This window comes from Notamacropus eugenii, chromosome 2 (assembly GCF_028372415.1).
Source record: "Notamacropus eugenii isolate mMacEug1 chromosome 2, mMacEug1.pri_v2, whole genome shotgun sequence".
NCBI classification, from domain to species: Eukaryota; Metazoa; Chordata; class Mammalia; order Diprotodontia; family Macropodidae; genus Notamacropus; species Notamacropus eugenii.
Window position 1 is genome coordinate 101,441,782 of NC_092873.1, and position 11,769 is coordinate 101,453,550.

General features: G+C 41.9%; 1 protein-coding gene across 1 annotated transcript; it reads right to left on the reverse strand.

Moving 5' to 3' along the window:
- Positions 1–799: 799 nt before the first annotated feature.
- LOC140526104 (trem-like transcript 4 protein) lies at positions 800–10,883 on the reverse strand. Its single transcript, XM_072642044.1, has 4 exons — positions 10,385–10,883; positions 9,254–9,329; positions 7,471–7,592; positions 800–1,089 (listed from the first exon to the last, which is right to left on the reverse strand). Exons 1-4 carry the CDS (start codon positions 10,740–10,742, stop codon positions 1,037–1,039), a joined length of 609 nt encoding a protein of 202 aa, XP_072498145.1. The 5' UTR covers positions 10,743–10,883; the 3' UTR covers positions 800–1,036.
- Between the last annotated feature and the right edge of the window lie 886 nt (positions 10,884–11,769).

The following is an 11,769-nucleotide window of genomic DNA, read 5'->3' on the forward strand; positions in this document are numbered from 1 at the left end:
ATCTAAGGGCATGCAAAGGGAGATAAGAGCTATCTTTGGTGAAATTCAGATGTTATTTCCAGGGTCTACCATTCATCAGTGGGGTAGGAGAGGGAGAGCAATTAGCCACAGAAGGGAAAGTCATCCCAAAGGCTATTCTAATTGCCTTCCTGTTAGTAGGTCATGTCTGATCTAAGAGTTATATTTGTGTTGGGAACATATTACTGATTTAATCTACAAAAAATATGTGAGGTTTTTTATTTTATTTTTTACTATTGAGTTCTTTATTGAGATGGATCTCTTGCAATAATTGCTGGGCTCCACAGCCTACAAGTGGAAAATGACTGATCTAGTTTATCACCCTCATTTGAAAGATAAGGAAAGAAAGGTTCAGAGGAGCCAAGCAACATTTCCAAACCAATGAGAAGCAAATGTGCGTCTAGACCCCAGGTTTCCCAGATCTCAGGACAATGCTCTTTCTAACACAACATAATTCCTGGATTCAAAGACCATGGAACAGGAGGCTTCTCTTGGCCCATTCCTCAAAATAGGGTTATGGTCTTCAAGAAAAGACAGGGATAAGTTTTTTGTCACTTACAAAGGATGTCTTTGGTTATTCACGGATGGGGTAGAGTTCTTTTAATAGAATAGAAGAGCTATAGGTGCTTCTACTCCAGAATAAGAGTAGAGCCTGGTCTAAGTAGATTCTGTGGAATGGAGGAAAGAATTTCTTGTGAGGCAATGGATGAGGAATGATCTGTCACTCAGTAGGTCAGTGAGCAAGCATTTAGTAAGTTCATCCTATGGCAAATGCTTATTCAATTTCAACTTTATTCAGTAAACATTTATTAACCTACTATGTGCCAGGTAATATAAGTGCTAGAGCTACAAATAAGAAAAAGAAACAGTTCCTGATCACAAGGAGCTTGCTGTGTGTTGTTTATCCTTTGTTCTCAATGAGGATCAACTTCATCATGAACATGACATCTTGCCTTGTGAGTGGATGGGATGTAAGTGAGGCAGAGCTGCTCAAACTCATCATTCTCACTCTCTCCTCTCAAAGCCTGAATCTTGCTTCCTGGTGATGAGATCTCAAGTGATCAACTTTTCCTGAGAGGAAACATGATGTTCTCTGTAGTTAAAGTCAAATAGAACTATGATGAAAAAGAAAGTTTTTAAGTTATTATTAAGGAAATATGAGAGGTACTGAAAGTTGTAGTTTCAAAGTATGTTTTGGGGTCACCTCAAAAGAATTCACAGACTCAGACCATCTCCAATGCAAGTCAAGGCATTTATTGAGGATTATGTTCTCCAGCAGGCAGGGTTCCTCAGAGCAACCAGCAGCTTAGCAAAGGAAAGTAGGGATTTTTATAGAGCAGAAAGAACCACTAGATATTCTGGGTCTGATCCAATGGTCCTGGATCTTGTTCAAGCACAATCCCCTGGTTACAGAAATATACACAAAAACAAAGTAGAATTGCACATGCTACCTGTAATGCACACAAAAGCCCACTGGAAGACATTACTGTATGATAATGATATTATAATGAGCCTCTCTACATTATAAGCTCACCTAAGGGCAGTCTTTGCTATTACTGTGTAGACATCCCCTTAGGGAAAGTCCCTTCAGTCAGTTAGTGGCCAACATCCTGTCTGGGAAATGCATTCATTGATTAGAACATATTTATCTTGGACTGGAGGGGTTCCTCATTGCCTCGGTGATGACACAAGTGTTACTAACAATAAAATTGCTGCTAACTTGATAACCCATCAACTCCTCCCTCAAGCAATATGAGATCCAAAATCATTTGTGTGGACTAGGGGTGGAGGTATGATTTTCTACAACTTTATCAACCTGTCAAGGGGTGTAAAGCTGCCCCTGTCTCAATGAGTCCTGAAGGAGAGAGAAACCAGAGCTTAGCACAGGATGTGCATAGATATGGGTTGGTATCTATTGTTCACTATCAATTATAGGTGAATGATTTATAGTTTAGAAAACACAAATCTGACAAACAAATTCAGTATGCAGGACCCTAATATGAAAAGCAACAAAATAATTAGAAATAATATCAAAATGAGGGAAAACGACAAAAAAGAAACCAAAAGCCCATTAGAATAATTTACATCTACATACAGAGTTATCTGTTCTTGTGACTTTGCTAAATGTTTCCAATCTGATTCCAGTTGCTTCAGGAAGAGCATATGCTATTGAGGAACAACACTCTTGCAGGTGGAAGATTTCCATTCCTGGGTTCAATCGTCATAGAAATGATTTTATTTATAAGGGGCTGACCATACTCCAATTGTAATAAAAGACTGGGGAGGATACTTAAGTAATTCATTCCAAAGCAGTGACTGTCAATAAGTTGTTTATAATAAAACATTTTTGTAATGAAATGGATTTTTATTCCCTAAGGCACATCTCTTTAAGAAAATTGATTGCACTGAAATTCTCTTTCCTAAGCCAAACTCAAGATATTTCTGACTTATTTCCGGTAATTATTGGAATAACAGAAATGTCCCTAAATCAGTTGTACCAACATATCATTATTCTTATACTTGGTAAATGGGATTATACATTGGCACTTATCCCTACTATAGTGCTCTGAGCTTGGTCTCACATTCATTGGTGTGAATGTAGGACAGCCTTTTGACCTAGTGCACAGGCTATTCTTGGGGACTGGAGTGTTCTGGTCCAATCCCATCCCCAGTATACACAGCCTTCTCTGTCTTTCTGGACTAACCAGAGATGGATAAATGATTCAATGGGATGTGCTCTGGATTTCTCCATCAAGAATCAGTCTGCTGCCTTTTCTAGGTGTTTTAGAGGAATTTTGTGGAGTTGAGTTTGTCTGTCTGGCTTCCTCCTAGTCTGTCATATTGGCTCTTCCTCAATAAAACCTGGAGCTGACCTAGAATTCTTGCCTGAACCTGAAAAAGGACAGAACTAGAAGTTGATCTTGTCTCATTGCACTGATTTTCTGTTCTCCCACCCATGAACCCTGTGTGAAGGACCTTAAGGATTCTGGGGTTTGAGAAGTGAATGAGTGGACAAAGATGCTAGAATTGAGGCTGAGATTCAATCAGAGCTCAGACAAATGGAAATGGAATTGTCTGGTCTGATAGGGAGCACTTCAGATGGACAGCAGCTTCTAGGGATATTAGGGCATATACTTAGAAAGGAGATATTTGGCAGAAGTAGATGGGGTCTCCTAGATTTCCTCAGTCTCTCTTCCATTAACCTTTCCCTATGTCTAAAAGGTGCCAATGGCAAATAAGAGACTTGTCTTATTTTTTCTGCTCACATTAGATCCTCCCCACTCAGCCTTAGTCCTTTTTCCAGCTACAAGGTAGGCATTTAACTAAGGAAGGTTAGGAACAAGGGGAGGATTGAATGTTGAACACACAGTCCTGTAATATAATCAGAGATTAATCTCCCATTGGTCTGCTCAGGTCTGGAGAGTAATTTCGAGGCATATTAATTAGGTCCTACGGTCACAGAACATAGCTCAAGAGCTGAAGAAAAGCACAGAGACCATCAAATCCAGAGGTTTTCAAAGTGTGATTGAAGAACCCTTTAGAGTCCCTGAGACACTTTCAGAATATCTGCTAGGTTAAAACTATTTTTATCCTAGAGTAAGGCCAAAGCTTTTCCATACCTTCCAATGAAAACAATAGACTGAATGCAGAATTAGAGCAATCCAACTATCTCCAATTAATTCTGACATTGAGGACCTTTGCAGGAAGATGTGAAATAATACCACTCTTCTCAATAATTTTGTTTTGTTTAAGAAAATATCTTTCATTTAAAAAAGATATCAACATGTAATAGGTTATTGTTATTTTTTAATGAATTAATAAATATTTTAAAATTTTACCAATTCTTATTTATAATACAGTAAATATTGATAAGTAGAGCCCCCATAAACAAAAGCTCTGTGATACAATCAATGATCTTGATTAGTGTAAATGGGTCTTGTGACCAAAACATTGGAGAACTTTAGGCATAGAAGGTTAGTTAGGGCAATGCTCTAAGCTTGAACCCACTGCGTTGTTTAGTAATCCAACTATTCTTTAAGTTGTTTCTATATCAGTTCTTGGGTCTGTGGTGAGAACAAACCCTCTGCACAAGCAGTCTCCTGACCTTGGGAACCTGTCCAGCACATAGAAATATGCAAGCATGAGGCTGTCATAGTCACACCTTCCATTTCCCTTAATGGTGATTAAAAACTCAGGTTGGGACAAACTGTTAGAATCTTCAGTCTGGTTAAGCCCCACAAATGGAAACCCAATGCCTCTGGGCCATCACCATGTTCATCTCTATGGGAAAAGAGGGACCAGGCAGCTGAACAGTGAAAGACTCTGAGAGGTCCCATGAATGCCTCTTTTGGCTTCACTCCCCAGTGCTATCATTGATTCAATATAGCCTGTTCTCCTTTAGATTGAATGTCCATAACCCAAACTAACCAGTTATGTCCAGGGTTATGTGTTCAGTGTCTCAGATCTGGCTGCTGTCTGAAATGGGAGCAATCTATGGTGAGATTGCCCCTCAGAGAAGTAGAACTTTGATACATCCCCCCATTCTGCTGGAGCTGTGATGTTTGGAATGGTGGACAAGGGGAAAATGGACTCTCATAGAGATTGTATCATCCCCAAGTGTCTATCTCTTCTATTTTGTCACGTTTCCCCAGAAGTTACCAGGATAGCTCAGCTTGTGCTTTGTGGGCTAATCTGTGCTGTCCTAGACCCACTTCTTGGTAAGGGATACCCCAAAACAAACTCCTATAATAGTCTTCTTGATCTATTCATCCCCCAAGGAGCCAAACTCATCTATCCCTGTCCTATTTTTTTTTTAAATTATATCTCTTTGACCCTTCAGTGGCATAGTCTCTTCTTTATCATCTCTGATGTTAACCCCAAAATTCCCTCAAAAAAAAAATCTCTGTAATATACACTCATCCTTTGGGAGAAAGGAGGGGAGAAGTCTCAGTGAAAGTTCTCTCAAAAGGGATTCAATGGAAGATTTCTTGTGAATGCCCTTGTTCCATAGTACCTAGTGTTTCAGAGGTGCTTTCTTTTTCATGAAGGTACCTGTCTGGGTATCCTGAGAGAGGATTCTTCCTGTGTCATAGCAATGGTATGTAGATATGAGTGAATCCATCAGTGTGTACATGTGTGTATGGTGTGTATGTGTGTGTGTGTGTGTGTGTGTGTGTGTGTGTAAATGTGTGTGTGAGTGTCCCTGTGTGCTGGAACTACTGGAGTTTTACAAGATAATAGATTCAGCTTAGTCAACAGATTTATGAAATCCACAATTCAATGTTTACTCATGGCTAGTCCTAAGTCCTCCACACTTTTTATCAAAAGACATATTTCATAATATTATCCAAGTCAGAGAATAATAACTTGACAAAACAGGAGATAATGATGTCCTACTGAGATCCCTAAAATTTCAAAACCCCTCTCCATGCATATGTGTGACTTCCATTCCCTGGTCGGATCTCTCTTTCAGAGATGCCCTTGTTCTCTTTCACATTAAAAATACCTAATTTATTTTAAGTAACAAAAATCTATGCCCTCATGCTCCTGCCTGCTTTCCACTCTCTCCCCTCACCTGAATTCACCTCATAGATAAGAAGCAAAACAATATCCCTGGAATAAATACTGTTCAGTCATTTTTCAGTCATGTCTAACTCTTTGTTACCCCATTTGGTAAAGATACAGATAAAGATAAATGAAAGTTATAGGAGTGGTTTCCCATTTCCTTCACCAGCTTATTTTCCAGAAGATGAACTGAAGTAAACAGGGTTAAGAGACTTTCCTAGGGTTCCCGAAGTAGTAAATGTCTGTGACCAGATTTGAACTCAGAAGAGGAGTCTTTCTGATTCCAAGTACAGTTCTTTATTGCCTGTGTCACTTAGCTGCCTCAAAAACAATTCTATTGGAATTACTTTTCAAAATATTTGTAAAAGAAGTCCCATACACCAGGGTGAGATCTTCTAGGCTATAAGAGCTCACATCAGGAGAGTACAAGAGGGGAAGTGATAAATGATGTGAAAGGAGAAATAGAAGGTCATGGCTTTCCAAGAAGACGGGCCTCAAATCTGCTTGGAGGATCACACATGTCTCCAAGGAGTTAGGATTTCTAAAAGGTTCTATTAGATGAATAGAAATTGCATAAGAGCACAGGGAACAGGACCTGAGAAATAGTTCCACTAGGAAGGACCAAGTAATGGAGGAGAATGTGACCCATTCTGGAGCAGGTGTGGCCACACGACACCTACAGAATTACTAAGTGCATCCTGAACAAGATAAGACATAACTGGGAAAAGGTACAAAATAGGTAAACATACAAAATCATGCAGAAAATATTGACAAATGATTTTTAGAAGTCAAACATAGCTCAGAGAGACCCTAATATACATGTTGATAGTCCCCATTTATATTTGAGTTTTCTGTGGTGTTCCAGAAAGCATGAAGAACCCAACCTGGCCATAGAGGAGAGTCTCTGCAGGGAAAGAGTCAATCAATAGTGGAGGGTCATGCTGTACAAGGTCTTGAGTACCAGGAACTTAAACTATTTCAAATGCAATGAGGAGTCATTCTAATGCCTCAGAGAATCAGACTGACCCATTTACAGAGGAACAAGATTGTCAGGAACGGACATGGGGTGGTTCTCATCATAAGAGAAAACCGAGGTGAGCTCTGAGGTCCACTCAGAGCTGAAGGGACAGGCAAAGGGCTTCGAGGATATAGTGGGGAATCAGCACGGGGATGGTGGCTGGATTCTCTGTCCTGTTGGGACAATTTCCATATTGCCTGTGGCCTGGGCCAGGCTCAGGATGGCAGAAACATGCATCAGGTTGGGATGCACATTGCAATGAATCCATCTCATTTCCTGTCATTTGAATTCTAAGAAAGCTCAGATTGGCTACTCCCTTTCCCTGAGGAAAGAAGAAACAATTCAGTTGATAAATCTTTCTCCATTGTCCAAAGACTAAAATTATTCTTTTTCCACCCTGACCTGACAACTCATGTTTTCAGTTTTCACTCAGATTCACCCACAACAGATGTCTAGGTATGGAACCCAGCCCTAGGGGCAGAATCAATGACAGAAATAGAAAACAAACAAGCCACCATTTTCGCTTTCTCATTACCCCAAGTTCTTCCCTCTCCTTTAAGGACACAAGCTCAGTGTGTCTGCTGTTAGCTTTCCCTATGGCCAGCACCTCCCAGGCTCCAGGTCATTACCAGAAACAGCTACCGATATTGAGGATGACATTTCCTCCCCTTTGCTTATTCCTGTTGGCTTTTCAAGAAATTGTCAACCATACCACCTCAGGGTCTGCCCCTAAGAATGAGACTTTGAGAAATGCCTGGGCATCTTTCCTTCAGAGCTTGAGGCTCAGGGAGCTGCTTCTGTCTGGGGAATGAAAAGGCCATGCTTCCTGGTACATTGAAAATAAAGTCAGATTGAGGGTCCCTACTCACCTGGACCCCTGCACCTGGCCAGAAAAACAAGCAGAATTGTGAAGACAAAGCCTTTGGCCACAATGAGACCATATAGTACTTGGATACCTGGGCAATTGAAGAAAATGGAAGAGTGTGGTGGCCTATGGGTGAGAAGAAAACAAGAAAAGTTACATATGGGCACAGGGAATACAGAGATATAAGACATGTAGGAATGTGGGGGGGGGGGGTGAGTGACTCCTTAGGTCTAGGCCTTAGCCCCACCTGTGGAGGCTCCCTACACTCCCTCTGCTGATTATCTCCTGTGTGTGTTATCTTCTGGATAATTTATCCTGTACATAGATTTTTCTATAGGATTGTTTCCATGTTGTCTCTTTCATTTTTCTGTGAGCTCCTTGAGACCAGAGATGGTTTTCTTTTCCTTCCTCGATATCCTCTGAGTTTAGCATGGTATTGAGCACACAATAGGTACTTAAAAAATTCTAGTTAACTTATTAGCTAACTTACTGATGGAACCCTCCTGAGCTACTGTTTCCATTTGGTACACAGTGTGTCTACTGTAAAGCATTAATGGATTGAGGGTGAAGGAGAGGAGGCCTCCCTGGCCCCTCCTGGGAACACCAACAGACTAAAGGCTTCAGTGAATAAAAGAACTAAGAGGGCGTTTGAGGTGAGACACCAAGGAGGGGGAAGGGAAGAGAGAAAACACAAGTCATCCTTCAGGTGGAACCCTGGTCATCACTTCTCTGAACTTTGTGACTTCAGGATGTAGGAAGATTTGATTTATTTTTGTGTAGTTTTCTCTTGTCACAGGGTCCCAAAGCAGGGCTGAGGTTCTGAATGAATCCAGGAGCATTTAGGAATTAAGGGCCTGCCCAGATCCAGGAGATGCACTGGATGGTGGAAGACAAGGACAGAAATGAAGGGATCTCATCCTGCAGGGAGCTCCCCTATGTTCTGGGGCAATGACAACACATCCACCAACAGGAAGATATAACATTCTCACCAGATAAATACAAAGGAAAGTTTAGGAAAGCCACTGGCAATTAGGGGGAATGAAGAAAGTCTTCTGTAGAGGGAGGTGCTTGAGTTGAGCCTTGAAGGAATCTCCAGATAATTAATGTTGGAGGTAAGGAGGGATTGCGTTGGAGGCATGGGACAGAGCCAGTGCAGGCATGGAAATGAGAAATGGTGAGTCAGGTGTGAGGAAAAGCAAGGAAGACTGTTTGGCTGGAACATGGATATTATGGAATACAGCAAGGCTCTAGAAATCTAGAAAAGTTGGTTGGGGCCAGTCTGAAGAGCATCAGATGGAAGCAAAGTGTTTGGATTATATCCTAAAAGTAATAAGGAGCCTCTAGAGGTTCTGGGGATGACATAACTAGACCTCTGACCAGCAGTCATGAGGCAATGCAGCCCAGCTTATCAGGAAAGGAGAGGTGTTTAACAGGGAGAAATTGGGAGATTTGTCTGCTTTATCTGGAGATGAGGAAGTGAGTTAAACAATATCTACTGTCAAAAATGTAGTATTGCAGGAGGTGAAGGGCTTAGCATAAGACAGAAGGCAATGTGGGTTCAGCACTGAAAAATACCAGGCCAGGGCTAAAGGAAATCAGATCTCAAGTCATCCTCAACTTGGCAATGAAGGAAAGCAAGGTGAGTATATTTCCACTAGAGCCAGGAAAACCCTCTCTTTGCCCTTTTTTTACACATGCAGAAGAAAAGGCTAGAAAGTGGTCCCTTTGGACTAACTGCTGAGGCTGGAAGCTCCTGAGACACACTGCATCTCTAAAAAGAGTTGTACATGCTGGTGGCCAAGGGGATGGTGAGACGTGTCTCAGTGGTAGATCGAGAACATTTGGTGGTCTTCAGTGTTGTGGCTGAAAGAGGAACAGAGAAAGGAAACTAGGTCTGAAACCCACACCCTCAGCTGCCTCCTCTTCCCTGAAGGGGCCAGAACACTAGACTGCTGGCCTCAGTGAATGCTGGGCTTTGAAAAAGCTTTAGGCGTCACATTCATGCATGCTGTGTGTTAACATAGTACATCATATCCCATCCCTTATGTATTGTCAAGTACTGTAGCCTATTGTTATACTGCTAAGGTCAGCATCAGATTTCTTTGCCACCCACAGGCACTCTGATGACCTGACTAAGGATATCCTCATAGGTTGCTTTCTCCATACATGTGAGTTGGTGTTGGGCTGTTCCAAAAGAAGGCAATCCTAAAAATTCCCAGATGCAGAGCATTTATTATTCACAAAGAGCCCCACTCATTGTCACAATTGCACCCCTCTATATCACACCCTCACTTTACAAGTGAGAAACTAAATCTAATAGAGTTAGAATGACCTCTAAGGGTCACAATATAATCAGTTTCACCACTAAGACCTGACCCTACTACATCTATGGGCTTTTAGTTCCTGACAGGATCTGCTCCAACAATACCTCTGATGGAACCAACCTTCCCCACCCCCCCACCCAGGTGTTGTGGGGCCAGAGCTTCAGGCATCCTAAATCAGTGAACTACAATTCTATGAATCTGTTTATATGTTAGGTGGACTTTGTGTGTGTCTGTTCCTGTGTAAGTCACAGGGGAATTTGTATGAATGAATGTGAATGTGTGACACTGGACACCCAAGACTTAGAAGCCCCAGGACAAATGTCTGCCATGCATGGGGATGAGAGCAGAGAAGAAAATGCCTTACCTTTCCAGGAAGTAGAAGAAGAACTATCATCAAAACCTTGGGGAGGAATGAAATGAGGAAAAGATTGGAAAAGGGAGGGGTAGGAAGCTGGAGAACTGAAAGAGGGTGAGCAGGTTCTCCCTGGAGACTCAAAAAAGCCTAAGCTCACATTCTAACTCAGGGTTATTTCCACACCAGGTATTTCCTAACCTCCGCTTGAACTGAAGGGGATTGAGTTGGCAAGGACTTACCTGGAGCAACCTCCAGCCTGACTGTCCTGATATTAACAATAATGCTATTGATAGGGTGGTAGATTCCACAGCAATAGTTGCCTGAGTCTTCCACAGTGAGATTAGACATGATGATGATGGTACCAGTGGAGGTGTCATCTTTCAGGGAGGCTCGTGTGTTCATAAGTGGCAACATTAAGAAGTCTGACTTACTGGTAATTATTCTATCACACACTTTTTCATCCTCTGTCAGTTTACACCAGGTTTTCCACCTGTTCTCAGTTTTCTGGGGCTTGTAGCTACAATTGACTCTGAGTGTTTGCCCCTCCTGGTACTTCACTTGAAACACTTGTCCCTGTGACCCTGAAAAGCAGATCATCAGTTCAGGGGGAGCCCAGCTGGGCCTCCTCTGACTCACCTCCTTTCCTTTACTAAAATATATGAACAAGTTCCTGGGGGCTGGTCTCCTTAAGTAACATCTTCTTCTAAGAAAGCATGCATCAGAGAGTCAGCTGCTCACCCAAGGGAGTCTCTAATTACTGGTGTGATAGTAAACAATTAAGAACCAGTTCCCTCAATGTTTCTTTTTCCCTCCCTTTGTCCCTCTTCCTCTTTTTGTCCTTCATTCCTCCATCTTTCCTTCTCTCTTCTCTCTCCTCTCTCACTTTATATTTACAAACATGTCCATGATATATATGTACTCTTGACACATTTGAAAATTCAATCTGCATTATTAACATTTTCTCCATTCCTTTTTTTAGTTCTAGTAAATTAACCAAACAATAAATTAACTCCTCATTTGTATACAATTTTTGCCAATTTACAAAGTGTAAATTCTCTCACTGGAAATGTAACGATCAGCTTTTTCAAGCCAGCATGTCACTGCTCCTATCCCTCCCCAGGTCCTCATAGCCACACAGCATTGTCCTTCCTCCCTCTGCCACTCTCCTCTCTCTTCTCTGCTCCCTGTCAGTCATCACCTCTACCCTTCCCTAACCTCCCCCCACTCCCAGATACCCATTAACAGCAAAAGCAGCAGCAGTAGTCGGGCTGCCAGGACCATCATGCCTCAATGGGTCCACAGGCAGGCAACATGGGAGGTGATCTCTTCCTGTTGTCCTTGAGCTGATGGATGGCAGGAGGTTGTTGGTCCTGATTCTCCCCTGCCTGATTCTGAGTCTTTGAGAGGAAAGAAGAAGTAAGAGAGAGTGGGGGGAGTTATGGTTTATGAAGTGGGAGGAGTAGAAGGAGCAGAAATGTTGACTTCATACAAGAGAAGTGAGAGCACCTATGTGTGGGATATTCCACTTGTCATGGCTCTGACCCCATGGATGACCTAGGGACCCTCCTCAGGAAGAGCCTTGACCCTTACAACCACTAATACAGCTTGTTTCATATCTTAGGCT

Excerpts from the sequence above, each read along its gene's own strand:
- LOC140526104 (XM_072642044.1), bottom strand. The coding sequence starts at position 10,742 with ATGATCTGCTTTTCAGGGTCACAGGGACAAGTGTTTCAAGTGAAGTAC. Across the intron at positions 9,330-10,384 it reads CAGGCTGGAGGTTGCTCCAG|CCACAACACTGAAGACCACC; the intron begins GTAAGTCCTTGC and ends TTCCTCTTTCAG. Across the intron at positions 7,593-9,253 it reads ATCCCCTTGGCCACCAGCAT|GCCACCACACTCTTCCATTT; the intron begins GTACAACTCTTT and ends TCTCACCCATAG.